Source organism: Phaenicophaeus curvirostris, chromosome 12 (genome assembly GCF_032191515.1).
Source record: "Phaenicophaeus curvirostris isolate KB17595 chromosome 12, BPBGC_Pcur_1.0, whole genome shotgun sequence".
Taxonomy (NCBI): domain Eukaryota; kingdom Metazoa; phylum Chordata; class Aves; order Cuculiformes; family Cuculidae; genus Phaenicophaeus; species Phaenicophaeus curvirostris.
In genome coordinates this window covers 22,408,211-22,431,176 of record NC_091403.1, presented here as the reverse complement: position 1 = coordinate 22,431,176, position 22,966 = coordinate 22,408,211, and the positions used below count along the sequence as shown (strand labels likewise).

General features: G+C 58.3%; 1 protein-coding gene across 3 annotated transcripts in view; it reads right to left on the bottom strand.

Moving 5' to 3' along the window:
• Positions 1-22,966, bottom strand: part of ZNF710 (zinc finger protein 710) — a 28,971-nt gene that overhangs the window by 4,637 nt on the left and 1,368 nt on the right. For 2 of the 3 annotated variants that reach the window (XM_069866615.1, XM_069866617.1), the window contains exon 2: positions 16-1,444. In XM_069866615.1, coding sequence (XP_069722716.1) covers positions 16-1,416 — 1,401 coding nt within the window. In that variant the 5' untranslated portion in view covers positions 1,417-1,444. Of the gene's footprint in view, positions 1-15; positions 1,445-12,385; positions 12,709-22,966 lie in introns of those variants that run through there. The other variant, XM_069866616.1, reaches the window with a different exon arrangement.

Sequence of the window (22,966 nt, the reverse complement as noted above, 5' to 3'; positions counted from 1 at the left end):
CACCCCGGCCCTTACCTTGTGCGTGAGGGAGTGCTGTTTGAGGTGGTGGATCTGGCTGAACTCCATCCCGCACTCAGTGCAGACGAAGGGCCGGACGTTCTGGTGCTTCAGCATGTGGTTCTGCAGCTGGCTGCGGTAGTGGAAGGACTTGCTGCACTCCAGGCACTGGTACAGCGTGGGGCCCTGGTGCGTGGAGAGGTGCCTCTTCAGCTGGGTGAGCGTGGAGAAGTCCAGCCCGCACTCCACGCAGACGTGGCAACGGCCGCTCTCGTGCTTCACCTCGTGCGCCTTCAGCTCGCTGGGGTAGGCGAAGCCCCGGCCGCAGAAGCGGCAGCTGTAGGGCTTGATGTCGGTGTGCAGCAGCATGTGCCGCTTCAGGTGGCTGGTCTGCGTGAAGGCTTTGCTGCACACCTCGCACTTGTGGGGCCGCGTGCCCTGGTGGGTCAGCAGGTGGGTCTGCAGGTGGCTGGGCTGCTTGAAGAGCTTGTTGCAGTGCGGGCAGGAGTGGGGCTTGATGCCGTTGTGGCCCAGGATGTGGGTCACCAGGTTGTACTTGGACGTGTAGGACTTCTCGCACATGCGGCACTGCCAGCGCTTCTGCCGGTCGCCCGCCTCCACCAGGTAGGAGTCGTCGATCTGCACGTTAATGTCCAGCCGGTCCAGCTGCGCCTTCTTGTTGCGCTCGCTGGTGGCTCCCGTCGCCTCTGCCTCCAGCTCGCCCGGCTCCTGCCAGGAGAAGCCTTGCTCGCTCTTCACGGGTTCAGGGGACGCTGGCGCAGGGGCGTCCGCCTCACCTGGGGATGGGGTGCCCGCCTCGAAGGAGCACTCGGTCCGCAGGGCCCCCGCAGCGTCGCCGTCCACCGCACCGGCCGTGCCGGCACCCCGGCGCTCGCTGCCCGCCAGCTCCTGGCGTGCGTGCCGGCGCAGGTGCCGCAGGCGCCGTGTTTTCCTGCCAAAGCTGCCGAGGTCGATCATCTTCACGGCGCTGCTCTGCACCTCCTGCTCCTGGTCGGGCTCCGGGCAGGGAGGCGGGCGGTCGCGCTGCTGCTGCGCACCCTCCTCATCCCCCGGAGCTTCATACAGCACCTCATCCTCCGCCTTCTCGCTCTTGACCTTGGGCACCAGCCTCACGGGTGGCCGCTTCCTCCGCCGGGCGTGCTTCTCCAGGGAGGACTCTGCCTCCAAGGCGTCCTCCTCCTGACCATCCCCCGGTGCCTGCCCCTCGCCCTCCGGCTCCCCGGGCTTCACCGCGTTGGCATCTGGCTGCTCCCCTGCCAGCGCCGGGAAGAAGCCGGCGGGGCTGACGGTGGCCCCGAGCAGCTCATTCTCAGACACCAAGCCCAGAACGGCCGCCTGCGCCAGGGACAACACCACCACCGCGTCCGTCTGCGTCCCGCAGTCGGCGAAGCGATCCATCTCTCGCCGCCTGCCTACGCGGTCATGGCTGGGGAGGGAAAGGGATGCCATTAGTGCTCCTGGAGCCACTGCCGTCACGCAGCCACCGGGGATGCTGCTCCACAAGGGGCTCTTTCCCACCTGGACCCTTTTCCTGACCACCATCCCTGGCAAATCCCAGTCTGATACAGGACCTGGTGCAGACCCTGGCACCACGCACCCAGGACATGGGGGTGATGTGACTCTGGGGGTGTCTCTGTCTGCTGTTGGCCTTTCTGGCCAGGCTACGGAACCAAGGCTGAGGGCTGGCCCAGCCCCACACCAGCCCCTAGAGGGGATGGGGCAGGGTCCCAGAGGGATGCTGCAGCCCCCAGCCCCACACCAGCCCCTAGAGGGGATGGGGCAGGGTCCCAGAGGGATGCTGCACCCCTCAGAGCAGTGGTGCCTGATCCTCGGGGCTGAGCCAACCCAGGACCCTGACGGATAGCGGTGGTTCAGTGCAGGGCCCCCAGTAGCCCTGGAGTGGCCAGTGTAGCACTTGGAAAGCCACCACCAGAAGAAAGCGAGGAGGCTGCTGCTTCCTCCTGTGGAGAACAATGTTCTTCTAAATATAATTATTTCTGCAGCTACAACAAAGAGAAATCCCTGGAGAGGTAAAACAGGAATAAACTCCAAACCAGATTCCCTCACAGTCCCAGGAGAACCTGCTCGGTGCAAGGGAGCAGCCCTGGTCTAAACAACCACCTTGCGAGTAGAGAAATTGCGCTCTATCAGGTCATCGTCCCCAGGGTTCGCGCTGCAGCGTGCAGGCAGCCTCCACACCACGTCCCGCCGAGCAGGTGAGGTTTGGGCTGGGACGAGGAGCGCTGGCTGGAGCACAGCGGCCAACCCACTGCAACGCGGGTAAAGCCAAGAGCCGCTGCCTGTGCCCACCGGTTCCCATCTGGACCTGAGGAGCATGGCTCACAGCAGCTCTGTGCCCACAGGACACAGCACACATCGCAACGGGGACGGGGACACAAACCAGCATGGAAACAGGGAGAGCCAGAGGAACAGGAACAGCCACCGACCACACAGAGCCGGCTTCGGGGGGCTCCGCACCATGAGATTGGGCACCTTCAACCCAAGGTGTGACGCAGCCAGGGAGGCAGAGCAGTGAGGAGATGTTGGGGGAGAGGCAGGCTCTGGTGCCTGCGGGGATGCTGCTGCCCCCAGCCCTCTGTCCCCCAGCTCCAGCCGCCTCTGCCCAGCCTGGAGGTCGGGTCCTTTACCGATAGCTCCAGCATCCTCGGACCTGGCACAAGTGGAAGGATGGCCCAGCCGAGCATCCCTGCCTGCTAACACATCCCTTTCCCATGGCCAGAGACTGGAACCTGGGGAATGCAGGGCTGCTGGTCCGAAATGGAGGGGAGAGGAGACAAGGAGGGCAGCCCGAGCCCCTCGCAGCTCTAGGGAGAAACCGTGGGGAACTGGGCAGAGAGGAGATGGAGAGGAGGAAGAGCGAGGGGGGGAAGGAGGATGAGGATGAGAGGAGGAAGAGCAAGGGGAGAAGGAGGATGGGGATGAGAGGAGGAAGAGTGAGAGAAGGGGGGGAAAAGGATGGGGATGAGAGGAGGAAGAGTGAGAGGAGGAAGGAGGATGGGGACAAGAGCGGGAAGAGCGAGAGGGGGAAGGAGGATGGGGATGAGAGGGGGAGGGGGAGTGTGGAGGCAGCATAACAAAGCGAGGAGTGGGGAAGGGCGGTGGCAAGAGGAGGAGGAGGGGTGGGAGGAAGGATGGGGAGGAAGATGAGGAGGAAGAGGAAGGAGCACCCGGGGAGAGGGAGGCCTCTCCTGATTGACCCCACAGCACATCTCCCACTGCCCAGGCATCCTCATCCTCATCCTCCTCCCGCGGGCTCCAGTCCCACTGCCCCCACCTGGGTTGGGCTCCCCGCTCCTTCATGGGGTGCCCCTGCCCAGGATACCAGCCCAACACGGCACCAACACCCCACAACTGGTGAGATCTCCCCCCTTCCCATCTCCACTGCTCTGGGCAGCTTCTGCCAGAGCCACCCCCCTCACAGGAAAACATTTCTTCAGAAGATCTCATCTCCATCTCCCCTCTTTCAGAGGAAAACCATTCCCCTCGTCCTATTCCTGCCCTCCCTGATCAAGAGCCCCTCCCCGGCTTTCCTGCAGCCCCTTTTCAGTGCTGGAAGCTGCTCCAAGGTCTCCTCAGAGCCTTCTCTTCTCCAGGCTGAACAACTCCAACTCTCCCAGTCCATTCTCATACGGGAGGTTCTCCAGCCTTTGGATCACCTCCGTTGTGTCCCGTGGACTCGCTCCAACAGCTCCATGCTGTGCTGAGGACTCCAGAACTGGACACGGGGCTCCAGGAGGGGTCTCACCGGAGTGGAGCAGAGGGGCAGGATCCCCTCCCTCCACAATTCTTGCTGGATTTAAGGAACCTTGAGCCAAGAGCCGCTCCCCAGGGTCTCAGCCCAGACAGGGAAGCTGAGGTCCCGCTGGGGAGCAGGGAGGCCTTTTGATTTGGTCTTGGATTTTGGTTTCTTCCTTGGTTTGGGGCACAACTTCCACCTCCATGTATGCTGGGGGTGTCTTCCAGCGCAGTTCAGATCTCACTTAGCCCAAGGATCTCTCCCTAGACACTTACACAGGACGACAAATCCCCACAGCTCCTGCAGCGGCGTGTAGTGACCCAGCTCCTGGATGGGCACAGGGGGCTCCACCAGACCCCACTCCCCAAAGGGCAACCTATGAGTGGACAGCCCCCCATCACCCCGCACCGGGAGCCCCACAGCAGCAGCTGGGGCAGGAGGGGGGAAAAGGGACACGGGATGGGACCCAAGTACTCTCCCAACGCTGGGGAGGGGCCAGCTGGACCCCCAGCACAGCCCTGGGTTTCTGCTCCCCAGCACCACAAGACGAGGCAGCTGGGGGAATGACCCCCTCGCACGCGCTCCTCAGCCCAGCACCGATCCATTTCGGAACAATCGCCCTAAAACACAGCCTTTTAGAAGAAAGCAAACCCTAAATTCCTACTCCAGGGCACTGAGCACAGGGACGAGCTCCGCTCCCCCGAGCCCTCAGCAGGACAATAAAAGCCTTGTGTCACTCCAATCGCACCCTGCACTTCTCTCCATCGAACACGCAGGCCCTGGTACAAGAGAAAATTCGCCGTTCAGGAGAGCGCGAGGCCACAACGGCTCGCAGAGCTGCACGAACGCCACACGGAGAAGTGGGAGCGGGACAGAAGCTTTCGTTTCACTTCTCGCTCTCACTTCCCTGTTCAGCCTTCTCAGGTCTTGCAGAGCGGGCTGGAAACGCTGTTTCTCAACACGCTGGCGAGTACAGCCGGGTCACATATTTCAGCTCCCCCAGGAAACACCCTGACGTGCCTCTGCCCAAGCCCCTGCTCTCCGCGAGCCGCTTCCAGCCTTGCTCAAGAAGCCAAAGCGGTGGCCTCGGGTCCAGCGCCGCGGCTGAGCGCAGCTCCGGTGCCAGAGCATCATGCTGGGCGTCCAGGAGCTGTAAGGATGCTTTAACAATTAAGCTCCGTCCTGTTGTGGAAGAGGAGACCGTTCAAGCCTTACAAAGGGCAGCACTGCCTCAGTAATGTCCCTAATAAATAAATAAACTGCCCAGCCCAGCAGATGCCCATTCCCTGCCCCAGGGGGACGTGCAGGCTGACCAGGGAAGGGGACTAAGGGCACACGATCCGAGAGGCAAGCTGGTAGGTTAAGGGCAAGAGGAGGAGCCGGTCAGATCCCACTCTCCCCCATCTTCCAGCCCATGAAGAATAAATGATGCCCAGCTGAACGTTAAACCAAACTCCTTGTCTCTTCCCACCTCAGTCCTGCCAATACATCCTCTCCTGCCTTCATGCTCCCCATCACTCAGCCTCCCATCTGCACCCAAGTCTCCTGTGCAGCCAAGAAGGTTTCAGTAGCTGTTAATAATTCCACAGTCTGATCGACGAGGCTCTGTGTGCACCAGCTGGCAGCATCCTGGAAGGCCCCTGTGCAGGAGCTGGCTGCCGACTTCTCATTGTGACCCTGTTATTGCTTCGTCCCATCACTCAGCTCTGCTCCAGGCACAAGCTCCTCACCCTGAGCCCTTTCTCATCCCATCTCCCCTTGGTTGCCAACAAACAGCTGTACCAACAATAAAAAAATCTCACTGTTTTTCAACAAATTCACAACTTCTCAAGGAAAAAAAAAAATCAATACAGAAATCTGCTGCTACTCAGACCTCTCCTTGTGTCTTTGTGCCCTTCTGCTCACCCGCTGCCTTCCTGCCCTGCCACAGCCCATTTCCTGGGGACAAAGTCCAGATGGGTTTCGCTTTACGCCTCCAAATGCTGAGAACTTCCTTAATCTCCTTTCTGACACCAGTTTCTCAGGACAGAGGGATGAGCTGAACACATCTCAGAGCAGAAAAGCAGACAATAAATTAAATGTGTCTGAGCATCAGCCTCGGCAGCAACACAAGGGCTATTCCTCTTTTTTTCCCCAGCTTGAGCCTCCAGAGACTTCCCACAGCAGGGTCATCGCTCCAACCCAACTGTCCCTGCCCGTGCGCCATGGCTGGGAAACAAACCCTCCCTGGCCTCAAACCAACATTTCTAGCTCAGGTCCAGGTGCTCTCCAGCTCATTTGCTTATAGACACCCACCCACAGAGTTACACAAACGCAGTTGTTGGCATCCCCTCCGAAAGCCACGTGTGCTGTGCTCCTGGCTCCCGCATCCACGCCTCCCTGGCCCCTCACCCTTCTCCAACGCAGGTGGGAAGGATGCAGGTGGGAAGGATGCAGCCAGGCTGGTGGCAGCAGCTCCTCTCGCTGCTCCTCGGCGGGTTGTGAAATTTGGTTTTCTTTCAGCATTTCTCCTCCCACTGAGAAGGGAGGTTTTTGTTTCGGTGCAATATCTACCCCTGTCTTTCTCAACACAGCTGGGGAGAGTCTGGCTCTGCCCTGGCCCATCCCTGCAGCTCCTGCCGCCCCCTCGCAGCCTCTGCCAGCTCCTCACTCACCTCCTGCCCTTTAGGCACAACACAGGTGGGGCTTTTTAACATAGCTTTCACTTCCTTGTGTCATTTTATTCCTATTTACCTCTTTTTCTTCATCATAAGGCCTCGGGGAGACCATGGAGCAGCTTCCAGGACTGAAAGGGGCTCCAGGAAAGCTGGGGAGGGGCTCTTGATCAGAGAGTGCAGGGACAGGACAAGAGGTAACAGTTTTGAGCTGAAAGAGGGAAGATTTAGGTTAGATCTTAGGAAGAAATTTCCTACTGAAGGTGATGAAGCCCTGGCCCAGGTGGCTGCCCCATCCCTGGAGGAGTTCAAGGTCAGGTTGGATGGGGCTTGAAGCCCCTGATGCAGCGGGAGGTGTCCCTGCCCATGGCAGGGGTGGAACTGGATGGGCTTTGAGGTCCCTTCCAACTCAAACCATTCCAGGATTCTATCTTTAGCCACTGAGACACCAAACTCCTACCTGAGAGCGCTCACATCAGGTAGGTCCCCTCCTGCAGCTGTTTTGCCCAGCAGCCTCTTCAACTCCCAGTACGTTTCTTGCTCGATTGCAGTTTTCCAGCCATCGCCCCAGACTAAGAGCCATCCACCTCCAGACACTTCCCTTCGCTGCTGTAACTCCCTTGGTTTCACCCAGCTGCTCTGGAACTGTTCCACCACCTTGGACCATGCCGTCCAGCCCTTCCACCAGCGACCAGTACAGCCAAACCACTGCAGATGCCAGCACAACCATTCCAAAGACTCTGGGTCACCTCACTGTAAGCAGCCTAAAAGACATCCATCTGCTTCACAAAAACATCACCCATGCACACATGTGAGGTTTTCCCAGTGCATCCCAGATTCAACAGGGGAACCAGAGCAGAAGGACCCCCTGCTTCCAGGACCTGCTGTCCTGGCTGAAGCCCTCCCGAGGCACCGACTGTTGCAGAGATCCCCCAATTTTCTTTCAGGCTCCACTACCTGATGAAAGAGGCAGCAGGGCAGGGGGTTACCAACACCAAACCTCATCCAGCCCTTCCTGCAGGAAAGGCAGCCAAGGGCACCCAGATCCAGCTCTTTTAGGGAATCCAAAGGGTGAAGGGGCTGTGAGGTTTGCCTTCCTAAGGAGCAGTGACACCACTTCGCAAGGAGACAGGACCCTTCCTTGCTACCAGCAGCCGCTTTGGGTTATCTCTGCCCCATCAGAGGGTAAGTGTTGGCACATGAGCAGGTACCAGCGCCCAGCTGGTACCGGTAGCAGCTTATCTCATCTAGTCAACCTCCGTGCCAGCATTTGGTGTTCCTGGCTGTACGACAAACCTGACAGCAATCTGGGAGGACCTTTAGGACTCGTTCCCCACTGAAAAGAAAAATCAATGGTGCAACCTGAGCAACGCAACCAGGCTGCCCTGAGTCCTCAAGGCTCCTCTGCTTCCAACCCACACAGCGGCAGCTCCTGGGGCTGCTGCAGCCCAACCACGGCCCTGCGCCGGCTGTCCAAGGGGCGCAGCCCTGCACCTTAACTCCGCAGGGCTCCCACACCATGAAAAAGGTGCTGTGGGACCCCATGGCTGGTCCCTTTGGTGGGAGCCCTTTGCGGGACTCCTCTATTGCGGGACCCCTGTTGTGGGGGTCCCTTTGTAGGAGCCCCATGGCAAGACCCCTTCCCTGGACATCCTCTGTGGGATCCCCATCGCAGGACTCCCATTGGGGGACCCCTGTTGCAGGACCCCCATTAGAGGACTCACTTTGCAGGACCCCTGCTGCTGGACCCCTTGCGGATGCCTCTGTGGGTGCCCATGGTGGGTGCTGTGCGGGACCTTTCGTGGGGAGAAACTCCCCGGGTGCTGCGGTTGAGCCCAAGCACATGATGGAGCGAGAACTGATGGGGTGGAGTTGGGTGTGTGGGGATCTTGTAGGAGAGGCGGCGTTAAAACTTCCTGACAGTTTTTAATGGGAAATGGCTGATCAACAGATCTGCAGTCCTGTGAGAATGCCTTTGATTTCAGTTTTCTTCCTCTCTTAAAAGAAACTTTCATTTAAATTTAATAAAGGAGAAAATCAGTCTTTCATCTTTTTTGCCATTTTCACATAAAGATGCTCAAAGCACCCGCAAAAATTCTAAACAGAAAATTGTTTTCCCTGAAAATCACAACAAACAACTAAAATTATTCATCAGCCTGATCCAGAGGACTTGCCTGTGCCAGGACTGACGGGTTACGGCTCCTCCTGGCTTCGCTAGCGCTGAGCTGGGGCTGAGCGAGGCAGAGACGAGGGGGCTCTCCTGGGATTCGTCTGACGCTGCGAGAAGGGCATCGTCCCACCGGGCTCGGACATCGGCTACGTCCAAGCCCAACATCTGCACGAGACCCACCTGCGGGGCCGGTCAAGGCCAGGAGCTGCGGGACATGGGGACACACCTCATCCCAGCTACGTGCCCGGAGCCGTCGCCGGCCACCGCTGCCCAGCCCGTGGCAGAAACCCAGCACCGCTCCTCGCCGCCAGCATCTGAGAAACCAGGCTCTGATCCAAACAATGAGCCAAGGTTCTGGGACAGAGGATGCATGGTGCTGAGCGGCTGCTAACAAATACACTCCTCATTTGTAAAGAAATCAATCTTTCAGCTCATTCCCTCAGTCTCTCCACGTTAGATAGCATCAAACTCCTTTTTTTTTTTTTAAGGAAAACTGTCGTTAATCAGTTCTTAGAAAGAAAAAAACTACTCATTGTGAGTTGATCAGGAGGTTACCATCTACCTCAGACGTGCTCCTCGCCAAGGAAAGGCACACGTGACCCCACGTGTGTCACATGAAGTGGCACTGGGTGGGGGGATTGTGGCCTTTGGGGGCTTTGATTTAAGAAAAAAGGGGCACAACCTACAATTTGCAGAGTGACAATGTTTTTTTTAATACGGTTAGGTGGAATCCTCAACGTGAGAAGGCGATGGAGCTGTTGGAATGAGTCCAGAGAAGGGCTACAAGGATGCTGCGAGAGTTGGAGCACGTCCTGTATGAGGACAGGCTGCGAGAGTTGGGGTTGTTCAGCCTGGAGAAGAGAAGGCTGCGAGAAGACCTTATAGCAACCTTCCAGAACCTGGAGGGGCTACAAGAAAGCTGAGGAGGGGCTTTTTACAAAGGCTTGTGGTGATAGGATGAGGGGGAATGGCTTTAAATTGGAGAGGGGACATAAGGAGGAATTTCTTCACAATGAGGGTGTTGAGGCCCTGGCACAGGCTGCCCAGGGGAGCTGTGGCTGCCCCATCCCTGGAGGGGTTCAAGGCCAGGTTGGATGGGGCTTGGAGCCCCTGATCCCGTGGGAGGTGTCCCTGCGCATCTCAGACGGGGTTGGAACTGGATGTTCTTTCAAGGCCCCTTCCAACCCTAACTATTCTGTGATTCTACAAAAAAGAGGATGGGGAAAACAACGACCGGTGCAGGTGGCACCAGGCAAGCTCCGGCGCTGCCCCTGCCCGCCGGCGCAGCCGTGCCCACCCTGCCCTGAGAGCCCTGCTCTGCCCTCCCGGCCTCAACGCCACCCACCACCTTCATCTTTCTGGAAGTGGAATACAAATATTGAGGCCACGTGCAGGCAAGGGCTCTCCTCCCAGCCTGGATCCTCGCCCTCCAGAAGACCCGCGTGTCTCTGACCGGGCACGGCAGCGCTGAGGTGTCTCGCTCCTGAGGAGGAGACCCTTCCTGCGGCCAGCAAGACAGACGAAAGGGGTGAGCTCGTGAGCAGCAGCAGATGCTGGAGCCGTTCACCATGAAGGGACTGAGCCACGATGGAGCCACGATACCAAATATGCTTCCCCAGGCACCCACACAAGCTGGGACATCCCGCTTTCGCTTCTCTTCCTCCTGAGAGCCCACTTTCCTCCTCCACCCACAACTGAGCCTCCATCCCTTGCTCCCCACCCCCAGCATCCTCCGCTCAGCTCCTCCAGCTCCTCTATCCCTCCATCGCTCTCGCATTCTTCCCGTTTCCCTGGCAACGCCCATCTTGTGCAGGAGATCTGTCCCCTCTCTCCCTCTTATCTTCCTCCTTTCTCTTTCATCTGTCTCCTAATCTCCCTCTCTGTTCCAAACCTCTGTCCTTTGCTTCCTTTCTTTTTCTCTACCTTTTCATCTCCTCCAGTGTCTTCTCTAGCGGGGTTACAATTATTTGAATCTCACTTTTAAAAAACAATCCACTTTGTTAACTGCAGCCCACCTGCACGGCTCAGGACCCCTGCCCATCCCTCAGCCCCACTGTGCGCTTGGCCAGAGGATGATAAAGTTTCCATCCTTTGGCAAGGCCCTTCTGGACCTTCCTCCAAAGCCCTTCGCGCCAAAGGGAAGGAGAATTCTCCTCTTGCACTACAAGATGTTCAGGATTGGGCACTCAGATCCCGTTCCCGAGCTGCCTGCAGGGCCCATCTGCCCTCGAAGTCCCCACTTCACTGTATTTTCTGGGCATTCGCTATCACCCAGCACTGCCCTGGGTCTGCTTCGCGCACACGCTTCCTCTAACTCGCTTTCCACAGCACGACCCGGCTGCCAGGTGCTCAGCAAAGCCTCACCAGCCCATCCTGAGCCCTCTCTTCCAGCCCATCCTGAGCCCTCTCCTCCAGCCCATCCTGAGCCCTCTCCTCCAGCCGGTCCCGAGCCCCCTTCTCCAGCTGGTCCCGATCCCCCTTCTCCAGCTGGTCCTGAGCCCCCTTCTCCAGCTGGTCCCGATCCCCCTTCTCCAGCTGGTCCTGAGCCCCCTTCTCCAGCTGGTCCCGATCCCCCTTCTCCAGCTGGTCCCGATCCCCCTTCTCCAGCCTGTCCTGAGCCCCCTTCTCCAACTGGTCCTGAGCCCCCTTCTCCAGCCCCTCTCTGACACAGCCACCACAGAAGCAGCAGCTCCAGCCCAGCACCTCTTCCTGGATCTTGGATCTACCCTCAACTTCCACTGCATTTCAAGGCACCCGGGGCAGATTCCAATGAGTGGGGAGGAGGCGCTGCCCCAGCAGCAGAACCCTGGCTGCATCCGTTTGGCCACGGCGGTGACAGAGGGACAAGAGCCACCCGGGGAGGCCAGGTCCCCTGGGGTCTGGGACCAAACCAAAGCAAATGCTGGAGCCAGCGCTCTGCTTCCGCCAGAGGATGCTGGAACTTCTGCTCCTGGAGTAGCCAAAGCCGCACCAAAGCCTGCTGATGGCTGGGAGCATGACAGGAGGGGGATGCCCATCGCCTCCCAGAGCTGACTGCCCTGAGGAACTCCTGTTGCTTTGCTGCTCAGCACACCACCACCTGTTCTTCAGAAGACCAAGCTGATCATGCTTTAAGCCTGATCTATCAGCCCTTCTGCCCAGGCAGCTCCTCTCGGAGGGAGACGATGGAGCTGCTGGGAGCGTTGTGATGGAGAGCGGCTGGCGGCACCCAAACTGCATCTGGGGACCAGCCTTGTCCTGCTGTATGAGGACGTTTCCCTTAGACCCATGTGGAATTGCTGGGGTCTCGACACGCACGAGACCCTTCCTGCTCTCCTGCTGCGGAAGGGCCCGCGTTGACAGAACCCCGGCACCCCGAAGCCCCCATGGGAGCCCAGCGCAGCGACTCCCCATGCACCCCAGGCACCCGGCATCGCTCCCCGGCACAGCGCTCCGACACGCTTTCCCATGGGCCACTTGTGCCAGCACAACATTCCCCCTTCCAAATGACGCAAACGGGGCCTCGCTGTCCCCATCGAGCCGCCTCCTCCCCAGCGCCGCGCGGGGACACGCGCCGCGGCACAGAGCTCTCAGGATCTTGCCTTCAGAGCTTATTGTCACACTGTGGCTTCAAACGCTGCCGTTCGCTCGTACAGGAGCACCAGAAACAGCGATTAATTGGTGTCTGGAGGTGCGGGGAGAGCAGTGTCCGGAGGCGAGCCCGGCTGGAGCCGAGGGAGAGGGGCTGCTCCGGCCTGACCCCCATCTCACGCACGAGCACCCGCGCCCAGCCCAGCCAGCACTGACCACAGACCTCCCCACGTCAACGGTTTGGGACCGACGGTGTCCGCGGCGTGGAGAGGAGCAGGGAGAAATCCACGTCCCAGCCTCGCTTCAAAGGCTCCGCACAGAAACCCTCGCTCTGCCTTGGAAAACAATTTTTGCTTTTAAGTGGAATAAACAGGGAAAGAGAGACTTTCAAGTTCCTCCTGGCTGCAACGACTTCTCTGCCGCATGCTCCCTTCCCTCGCCGAAAATAGAAGAGCTATTCAAAAAAGACGCGAGAAGAAAAAAGGAACTGAATAGAGGAAAGAGGAAAGAAAAAATGGAGCCCCAAGGGGGTGGGGAAAAACAGAATGAAAAGACAGCAAAAGTAAAGAAAAGGGATGAAAAATAAAGGAGGGGGAAGAGAGAGACAGACAGAGCAGCTTTGAAAAGCAAGAATGCTCCCAGCCTGAATACAGTGTGCATGAAAAAAAGCGCGCTTGAAAAGAAACAGCCAGATGAAATGACCTCTCATTCAGAGCCTGTGCCAATCACCACCACAATGTAAATCCTTTCTTCTTTTCTGCATTCTCTCTCTTTCCAGCGGGGGCAGAGGGAAGAGGAAGAAAAGGGGAGTTAATTCTCGGCATAGCAGAAAATAAATCTGCTCTCTGCGAACTCCCTGAAAGAGACGCCGAGCTACTTCCACAAACGCCTCTCCCAGTAATCACGCGTGCAGATATGGGGAAAAAGTCCAAGGAATTCCGTACGGAGCGGCTCTGGGAAAGGCTGTCCTCACTGCCAGGTCTCCTTGATGGAAAGCCACCACGCTGTCCCCAGGGAAAACCATGGAGCAAATCCCTGGGGAAACCCAATCTGTAGAAAGGAGCGTGGCTGTGCAAAGCAGCCGGCGCCAGGGATTGAGGTCAAAGCCCAAACCTTGCAAAGAAAGCAGAGGGATGGCTGGCATCGACGCAAAGTGGGGCGTCCGGCTCTGTGGGCGCCGGCTCCACGGGGAGGCGAGGGGTGGACTGGCACCTGGAGCAGCCTCCCTCACCCTGCGGCCCCCAACCCGTCCGCAGGGAAAAGCAACACCAGGCAGCCCTGCCAGGACACCCCAGACCCACCTGGTCTTGTGGGGCAGCCCCAGCAGAGGTGGGGAGAACTGCCCCTCACATCTGCTGAGGAACCCAAAAGCGCCAGAAGAAGAGCTGCATTGTAATGTGGGACAAAGGGAGAGCGAATCTGCAGGGAAAAGGGAGTAAGGATGGAGCCCACCAGAACAGCAGGATCCCCAGGGACAGAGGGGAACCGAGCAGGAGGCAACAGGCACCCCGGGTTCCCATGGGCAGAATGCTAGAGCTGGAATCACAGCACCCGCTATGCGCAATCAAGGGCTCCCCTCCCAGCTTGGATCCTCTCCCACCAGCCCTCCAGAAGATCCACAGGTCTGAGCGGGCATGGCAGCACCTTGGCATCTCGCTCCTGAGGAGGAGAGCCTTCCTGCGGCCAGAGGGACGGGGAAACGCCGGGTCAGAGGGGTCAGCCCGCGAGCAGCAGAAGAGGCTGCTCACTGCAGAAGGATTGAGCCACAATCCCCAAAACTCCTGTGGCTTCCAAGCACACACACCCAGCCTAGGACATCCCACTCCTGCTCCTCTTCCTCCTGAGAGCCCACTTTCCTCCTCTACCCACAACTGAGCCTCCATCCCTCCGTCGCTCCCCAACAGCAGAGCAGACCCAGGCTGCGGGTGCGAGCCCGGAGCAGGCGGAGGACGATGCTCCTGGGTGGGAACCCAAACAGCAGCTGCTCAGCATCCCCCGGTGCCAGGGGTTAATCATAAACTGCAGCAACCTCAAAGCAGGGCAATAAAAATGGCTGGAGGTCAGAGGAGCTGACGCACAAGTAGGATCTCAAGCACCCTTGAATGGAAAATCAGCCGGAATGTTATAGATGGGAGCTGTGTGCCAGCCCAAAGGGAAGGGGAGATCCCAGCAGGAGGGCAGCCTCACTTTTGAGGCTGTTGCTGCCCTTATTCTTGGGAACAATTTCAGTCTCTATTTTCCATTCCTGGTGTGTGAAGCGTGGCCCGCGCAGGCAGTGTCACCTGCGGGATGGCAGCTCCGGGGCCCAGCGTCCCCTTCCCGCTGGGCTCTGTCCTGTGCTGGGCTGTGAGCATGGAGAAATGAGGACACAGGGACTGCCTGGATCCATTCACAGCAGCCAGAAATTTCCAACTAGAGCTGAAGGCTGGGACGAAGAAGAGCGCTCCGGGCTGAGCTCTGCCACGGGTGCCGCAGCACAAGGACGGGCACCGGGCTGGGCAGCAGCGCAGGGAGCTGCTCCACGCGCCTGGGGAGCCGAGGCTGCTCCGTACCGCGATGCTCCCCGAATCTCCCACCTCTGCTGCACCAGGCAAGTCGATAATCATAGCCAAAAGGGCCTGATTTAAGCATGTTAATTAATAGTCAACTGGATAATCGTTCACATCTAAAGTTCTCAGAGCTCCCACAGCCGACTGTCTGGGATAACTGGAGCCAGCTCTGCTGTGGGCACAGAGGCTGCTCCGAGGAGAGGGTGAGGAGCTGCCAGGTGAGGGGACCTTTTGCTCTGTCTCCTCCAGGAATTTCAGATTCTCACACTGTCCTGCTTAGGAGAAAACCACTACCAACTTGCCTGCTGAGAGTCAGCAGCATTGCCAGGTCCCACACACCGAAGGCTGCGCTCTGCTCCAAGTGAAGGGAGATCCTGATTAGCCTTGGCGTGGAGGAAGGCTCCCAGCTCAATATCTCAAGGATTATCTCCAACACATGGAATCTCCCCTACAGAACTCACGGGTGACTCCAGCCATGAGGGCAAAGATGTTAAATCACACACACACTGCAGGTGCTTTTCTGTGCCCACAGGTGAGAGGAGCAGGGAGAGCCAGAGCTTTGCTGCAGCCGGCGGGCAGGGGCTGAGGCCAGCTAGGAACATCCCACTTCTGATTTCTCCAAGACCAGTGTTACTGGCCGTTTGGCACCATTTTAGGAGCAAAACTGATGTCTCAGCTGCAAAGGCCCCGTTACTTTCAGATCCGCACAGTGAAAAATGTTTCAGATCCTTTTCTGAGCAGCTGAGCAGTTCAGAGAGACAAGGGTGGGGACAGCGCGGTCCAGGGCGGACGGAGCGGGAGGGACCAGGCAGCAGCAGGTTATGAAATCTCAGCTCAGGACGGACTCAAGGAAGCCATCCTGCTAAGTCCCCGTTCCTGGTGCTCTCCAGCAGCCGTGGAGACCCAAAGCCATCGCTGGGGGCTTTGCACAGGCTGTGGGTTTTGCTCCCCTAGTCCCGTCCAAGGACATCACCCAGTAACCGCGCCGGTAACACACGGGTGGGTTCTGGTGCTGCCGAGCCCGGAGCGGCGGCTCCGTGGGAACACAGGGGCTGTTTCAAGACACCAAACCTTGCCATGAAAGGACAGGCTCCTCCAGCGCGGCGCTCACCTAAGGTGGATGAAAGGCCTGAGATGCTGACAGGTACAACTCCAGGCAGCGAAGTCATTGACTGATATGGAAAACACCTCTCCCAGCCAGGAGGCACCGCGGCTGCCCTAACGAAGGATAATGAATGTACGGCAGCGACAGGACGGGTGCTTCAGAAAATAAAGGCCGTGTATGTAATTATAGCCTGCTTGAGGGAGGGGAAGGTGGAGGATTCTGCTTTTTTCCTTAAGCTGAGCTGCTTTTTACTCCGTTTCAGACACATCTGGGAGGATCCCAACCATGCTCTCTGCAAAAAGGTGCCCTGCACGAAGGACTCTTCGTCTGACGTCCCTCACATTCCTGGTGACTTTGGGGGAGCAGAAATTTAGATTCTGAAATCTGAGTCGTGAAATACGTCAGCCCGGAGCAGCTGTGCCTGCTGCTCGGGGCCCCGGCTGCTGGGCATGGTCTGCATGTTCTCGCCAGGGACGCTGTGCGCAGCCCAGGCCATCGGATTTAGGTGCTTGCCTACAAACCATAAAAGCATCGTCCTTTCCACAAGGCGGAGGTCTGTGGAACCCTGGCGGCTGGAGGCCCACGGCTGTGGCTCTCCCAGGGAAGGCAAAGGCGCTGCCGGGCTCCAGGAACGCTGCGTCAACGGCACATGCCCAGGGGTTTGCATGGACAAGGCAAAAAGAAACTTCCACTTAACATGCATATCCATCACAGACTCATAGAATTATGGAATGCTTTGGGCTGGAAGGGACCAAAGCCCATCCAGTCCCACCCCTGCCATGGGCAGGGCCACCTCCCACTGGATCAGGGGCTCCAAGCCCCATCCAGCCTGGCCTTGAACCCCTCCAGGGATGGGGCAGCCACCCCTGCTCTGGGCAGCCTGGGCCAGGGCCTCCCCACCCTCACAGCAAAACATTTCTCCCCAGGATCTCATCTCAGTCTACCCTCTTACAGTTCAAAACCTCATCCTACCTCTGCACACCCTGATCCAGAGCCCCTCCTCAGCTTTCCTGGAGCCTCTTTCAGCACTGGAAGCTGCTCTAAGGTGTCCCCTCAGCCTTCACTTCTCCAGGCTGAACAACCCCAGCTCTCCCAGCCTGTCCTCGCACAGGAGGTTCTCCAGCCCTCAGATCATCTCTGTGGCCTCCTCTGCACTCGCTCCAACAGCTCCGTGTCCTTCCTGAGCTGAGGACTCCAGAGCTGGACTCAGGGCTCCAGGTGGGTCTCACCAGAGTGGAGCAGAGGGGCAGAATCCCCTCCCTCACCTGCTGGTCCCTCTGCTTTGGATGCAGCCCAGGACACAGGTGGCTTTCCGAGCTGTTAGGTTTCTCTGTACGTTATCACGCTGCGGGAGTCCACCCAGCCCTCCTAACTCCAAGCAGAGCCTGGAATCCGACACCAGAGCTGTGCGTTCATTTTTTGTTTTAAATGGCTTTCAAAGGAGGGTTTGGCAGCGCCGTGCGGAGGTGTCACGCTGACCGGACCATCGCGAGTGGCCCCAGCCTCATGCCCAGAGCTTGCCCCACGCGATGCCCTGCAGCTCGCAGCCGCTTCTCTCCTACAACCCCAGCGGCCGTGGGGCAAAGGTGGGCAGGGAGAACGCAGCCCCTCCGCGCGACAGAGCTGAGCGCGACGGGAAACGCAGCGGCCAAATCGCTGGCCGTGACGGAGGGGGTGGGGGCGTTTGTGCTTTTCACTCATCTTAGTAAATATTTTATAGTGTATCGACAAGGCTGAGTTTGTGCAGTTTCGCCTTCGCTTTGGCAGCGCCGAGGGCTGGCTGATGCGCGAGTCGGAGCCACCCCAGCCCCCATTTTCATCACAATCTGCATAATTGCTATGTTTTGCGCTCTTCATACAGCAAGAAAGTCCTATAAACACAGAGAATGCTTGGCTGCTGAAATAATTCGCTTCTATGTGTCCCTTGTTGATAACGATAAAATGAAACCAAACCACTCCAGCCCCCATAAATCAAGGCTTGCTCTGCAGACGAGGTCTGCGATTGCTCTGATGTGCTTCACAAGCACGCGCCGAGCGGCCAACGCGTGAAACGGGCAAGGACGAGAAGAAACTCAGCGAAGGAGCTTGGCACAATCAACCAAAAAGGCTCTTTCAGTTCTCCCTACAGCTCTGCCTTCGTGAAAGTCGTTTTTCTCTGGGAGGCACCTGCACCCACACGCTCTGGCCCAGGGTCCACGGGCTGCAGCCGCCACGGGCACTTGAGAGCGAGGGCTGAGCCTCTTGCCTAGTGAACGCCAAAGAGCTCAGAAGAACGCATCCCAGCATCCCTGAAGCAAAGGAAGCAGCAAACAGGTGGGGTAAGGTCAGTCAGCGCCTAAGAACGGTGACTCTCAGTGCAAAAAATCCTGATTGCAGCTGGCACAGAGGATGGAGATATTAAAGTTCCGATGTTATGAGATATTAAAGTTCCAACGTCATGGTGCCCCTGTTTCAAAAAGCTGAGGGGCCAGCACTCCAGCGCAGAAAGCCCTCTGCGAGGAAGCAGAGTCCCCCAGCCCCTGCGGATGCAAGTCCTGGCTGGGATGGGAGCAGCTCCCCGCAACGCCCACCCTCACACGGCAACGAACGCTGCCCGAAAGCGGCCGTGGCCGGGCGAGTGCTGGCCGCCTCCGACCCACCCAGCCACGCTCAGCACCACCCTGCCAAGGAGCACGAGGAGGCTCAGGATGAGCCCGAGGAGGCTCAGGATGAGCCCGGCTGGGAGGCTCATCCATAGCATCTCTGCTCCGATTGTCCTGAGTGTTCAAAGCAGAGCTGCGGCCGCCGTCGGGGTGCGATGCCAACATGCTGGGTGGTGTGATGGGAGAGAGCAACTCAGCAAGAGCCAGAAAGTGCTGATGTGGCACAGGTCGGAGAGCTGCACCCATCACCTCTGCTTCGGGAGGGGACGGCACATTAAATGTGAAACAAAAGCCTCCCCAGGGGAAGACAACCCAGCGCTGCCCTCCTGCTCATGCCTCTATTTCCAGTCCTGCCTCACCAAAAATGCCCTTGGCAGAGGGCTGCGAGGACAGACGAGGTGTGAAGGAAGGGAAAAACAAGCTGGGAGCACTTGAAGAATTAAACATTTGAAAGAAAAAGCAGGCATGGGGCAGAGAGCTTGCTAAAAGCTGGATAAGGCAGACAAGTGATGTCAGGAGAAAGGGCAGAGCGAGGAGAAGTGACCCAGCACCACGGAGCGTGGACATGAGCAGTGCTGCTACTGAGAAACAGGAAAGATAAATTTAGAGGCAGGCAGTGAACACTCTTCCTCCTGCAGCTCTGTTGTCCTTCCTCCCCGTCCTCTCCCTCGCGGCATCGCCCACGACTGCAGGCTGCCCACGGGCTCCAGCCTGGGCTGGACTCTGCCTGCCAGGGGCACAGCCTGTGCCCGGGGACGGCAGCCCCTCGTAGGGAAGGGTGACAAAGGCTTCAGCAGGACAGCCAGCAGCGAGCCCTAACGCTTCCATTTCTGCACCGCTCGTGGCCTCAGCCTGCGCTCCCCACAAAATTCCCCTTTTTCACTACAGCAGCTCCCACGCCACCTGGCAAAGTGCGCCCGGGTGTCCGACGCCGATGGAGAAACGCAACTTCACAGACACAAGACGTGGAAGTAAAACAATGAACACATCCACATGCTGTTTCCTACTTACAACACATTCTTCCCCAAACGGACGGGCTGAGAAAAAGCCTCTAAAGGAGCGACTGATATTTCCTTCTCAGCCACAGCCTCTTTGTGTCTGTCGCTCGCTGCCTGCTCTGGGGGTGCTCCGGGGTTTGCATCCAAGAGGGAAGTTGCTGCCTGTCAGAGCCGGGGCCAGCAGAACGCGCTGAGGAGCATGGGGAGCAGATGAAGAGCAGAGTTTGATTTTAACACAGTTCACTCATCGAATCGCTCTGCCACAGCGCCTGTTCCCAACACCCCTGCACCAGCAGTGGCTTTTCCAGCTGCAGCACTGAAGTCTCCAACGCCAGTGTCCGGCAGGGGATGACCCAGCAGGCGCTGCAGCAGTGCCTGCACCTCCGAGAGCTTCTGAGGTGCAAACCCACGCACGCCCATAGCCACACGCAGCACTTCCAAGCCATTTTTGGTCAAGAGTTGTGCTGCGTATTTGGCATCCCTAGCCCATTCCCAGCCCCTCCACACTGAGGGTGGGTTTCAGCTGCACCCCTACCCCTCCGACCTTGGCTGGGAGGTCCTCAGCGTGCCAGGGCCACCTCTGAAAGCCACGATCCACAGCTCCTGCGCTGCAGCTCCCACCACTGCTCAGACCAAACCTGCCCGAGCCATTGCTCCCACTTCACCATCCTCCCATCTCCAACTGCTGCTCTCCCAGAGCCACAGGGATTCCTGCTATTAAACGTTCTCCACCAAAACTTGCCGGCTCGCAAGGCAAAACTTACCCCCAGCACATCAGAGGGATTTTCATCTTTGTGGTCCCAAATTGCCACCACCTCTGGGGTGGGTTTGTGGGACCTTTCCCCACCGCCCACACTCTGACCACCCCTGCACAACCCCCAGTGACATCGTCCCTCCTGCTTTATTTACGGAGCAGCCTCCCATCCATCAGCACTTCCAGTCACAGCTGCATCCCAAAGCTTGCCCCTGAGCTCTGCCAGCAATGCCCAGCTCCTGTCTGTAGTTGGTTCAGTTAATTTTTAACCTCGCAAGATGAGGAACAATTACAAATTCTCCTCCTTTGAAGGTTACCACTCAGCTCCCCCCACAAAATGTCACTGTCACCACGCTCTGCCCTTTCCCTCCTCCGAGCCACTCCTGGACAGCAAATACAGCATTTCAAGGGTAAACCAGGATTTCTCCGATTTCCCACTTGTCCCTTCCCTTGGGAGCTCTGCACGGCTGAGCCAAGCAAGGCCTGGTGCGAAACGCTGGTGCTTCTGGTCCCGATGGCCCCACGCCGTGCCAGCTGCCCCTACAAAGTCTCACATCAACTTCCTCCAAGTTTTTCCTTGTCCTACACAAAGGAGCAATCTGGACACTGCCTGGCTCCCTCATTTCTCTGCCATAAGGTGTCCTGAGGAGGAAGGAAGGAAGGAAGCAAGGAAGGAAGAAAGGAAGCGTGGGAGATGAGGCTTTTCTTCTACTTGGGAACATTCACATCAATCCGGGAGACCCATGCCAAAACCCCAAGTATTCTCCCCTGCTCCAGTCACTTCTCGCTTACTAAGAACCCTAGGAGACTTTGCAGAGCACATTGGAGGGATGTTGAGAGCAGAAGGAGGACGGTGACAGCGCAGGGCATCGTGGAAGCTCCGTGCTTTACAAAAAGATTTTCAGGCAGGATGTTCACACGTTGTTCCTATTTATTTTTGTTAGGAATACGTTACCACCCCTCAAACAGAGAGCTGAGAGTGAAGACCACCACCAGGGAAAAGCAAAATCACATTTGCCCCACTCCTTCATTGGATGCTTGGGAAGGAAAGTGCTTTTGGTGCTGGTTCTCTCAGCGGAGGGAGCCTCGCTGCTCCATCGGCACTGGGCAAAGCATGGCAGCATCCCCGTTTTCCAAACGCAGACCCCACCGAGCTCCCTCTAGCTCCTTCTCAACCTCCTTCCCACTCTTCTCTCCCCTGCACCATGCTTTTGATGGAAGTTCATGAAAAATTGTGCCTGAAGGCGGATGGGCTGAGCCGGGTCCCTTTCCCAACACAAACGCTCCCACGAGGCGCTGCCAGAGGACGGAGGGAGGAGGAAAATGTGGGACAGCGGGACAAAGGGAAAACACTCCGAATCACAATCCACTGTTCCCAAGGTCAAGCCCTGCGGGGAGGCTCCGGACCTCAGTGGGAACCGTGACTCATCCCGAGGGCTCCCGGCCGCAGGCGCAAAGGCCGTGGCCGCGGTGCTCCCGGCACATCTTGGCTGCCCAGCAGTGTTCCCCCAGTCCAACCTGTCCTGGGACACACATTGCAGCAGGAACGGAGGACACCGCTCGTGCTGCCACCGGTGCTGGTGTCCCCGAGCCGGGCAGAGCACGGGAGCTGCTCTCTGCCTGCCAGCACTTGCCCTGGCACCGGAGACACAAGGGGCCAAGGGGAACCAGCACGGGCAGCAGAGGAAAGGGGAGCAACGGCAACAAAACCAGCAGGAACCCCCAGCTCCTCGCCCATCGGCACAGACTCTGCTCTCCCCTCACCTCCAGTCTGGTCCTGGTGAAGCAGAACACCCAGGAGATGACCCGCTCAGTCGACGTTAAGGAGACCATAAGGAAGCAGATGCTGTGTTGGAGCCTACTTAACACAGCATGAATGTAAAATAAATACCAGTGTGGGCACCGCTCACACTTCCAGGATCTTTACCGGACCCTTCTTTGTGGCTCAGCCCCCCCTGTTTCATCTGCTCCTTAGCATTTCCAGCTGTGCAGCACAGCAGGACAACAACTGCGCTCCCACACTGCATTTCCTAAGAGTTTAGAAACTACAAACTCTCCTTGCATTGCCGTCCAGTAAACCTGCCAAACCGCTTTCTCGGAGGTTGAACCAAACCCTGTAACGTCAAACAGAACACGAGGAGACGCGGAACTCGGGCACCGCGGACATCGCTCCTGCTCCCTCCACCACGGGCGTCCACCTCCAACCCTCTCGGAGTCACCTCCCAGCATTAGGCTGGGGATGTTTCTGGGTGTGGAGGTCAAGTTACAGTGACCTCATTGACCATTTTGGAGGATATGATGTGATCGCTGTTCAAAGAGGGCATGAACGGAAGCCGGCTCGCAGAAGAGGAGGCTCTCGGTGAGGAGGGTGTGCCTGGCTCCCACAGCTGGGGAAGTGGTCACCCAGGGGTGGGAGCAGGGGCACCCGCCGCAGCCCCACCGTCCTGCCCTGGCACGGGGTCTGCTGCCACCGCTCGTCTCCGCAGCCGGCTGCCAGGAGCCGGTTACCTGCAGGGGCTCCAAAGGAGATGCTGAGACAGGGGAATGACTTCTCAGGAGCCCCCAGGAAAGCCGTGGGGCTGGGGTCTCCCTCCAGCCTGAGACACGTTCCCACTGAGGCCTGGATGACCTGCACGGATCAGACCGGGACTGCGCTTGCTGGAACCGCTGAGTTCGGCTCCGAGAGGCTGGTTTAGATCAGCGACACCAGAAGCCCCCGAGCCGAGGCCGGAGCGCCCGCTGCCCAGAC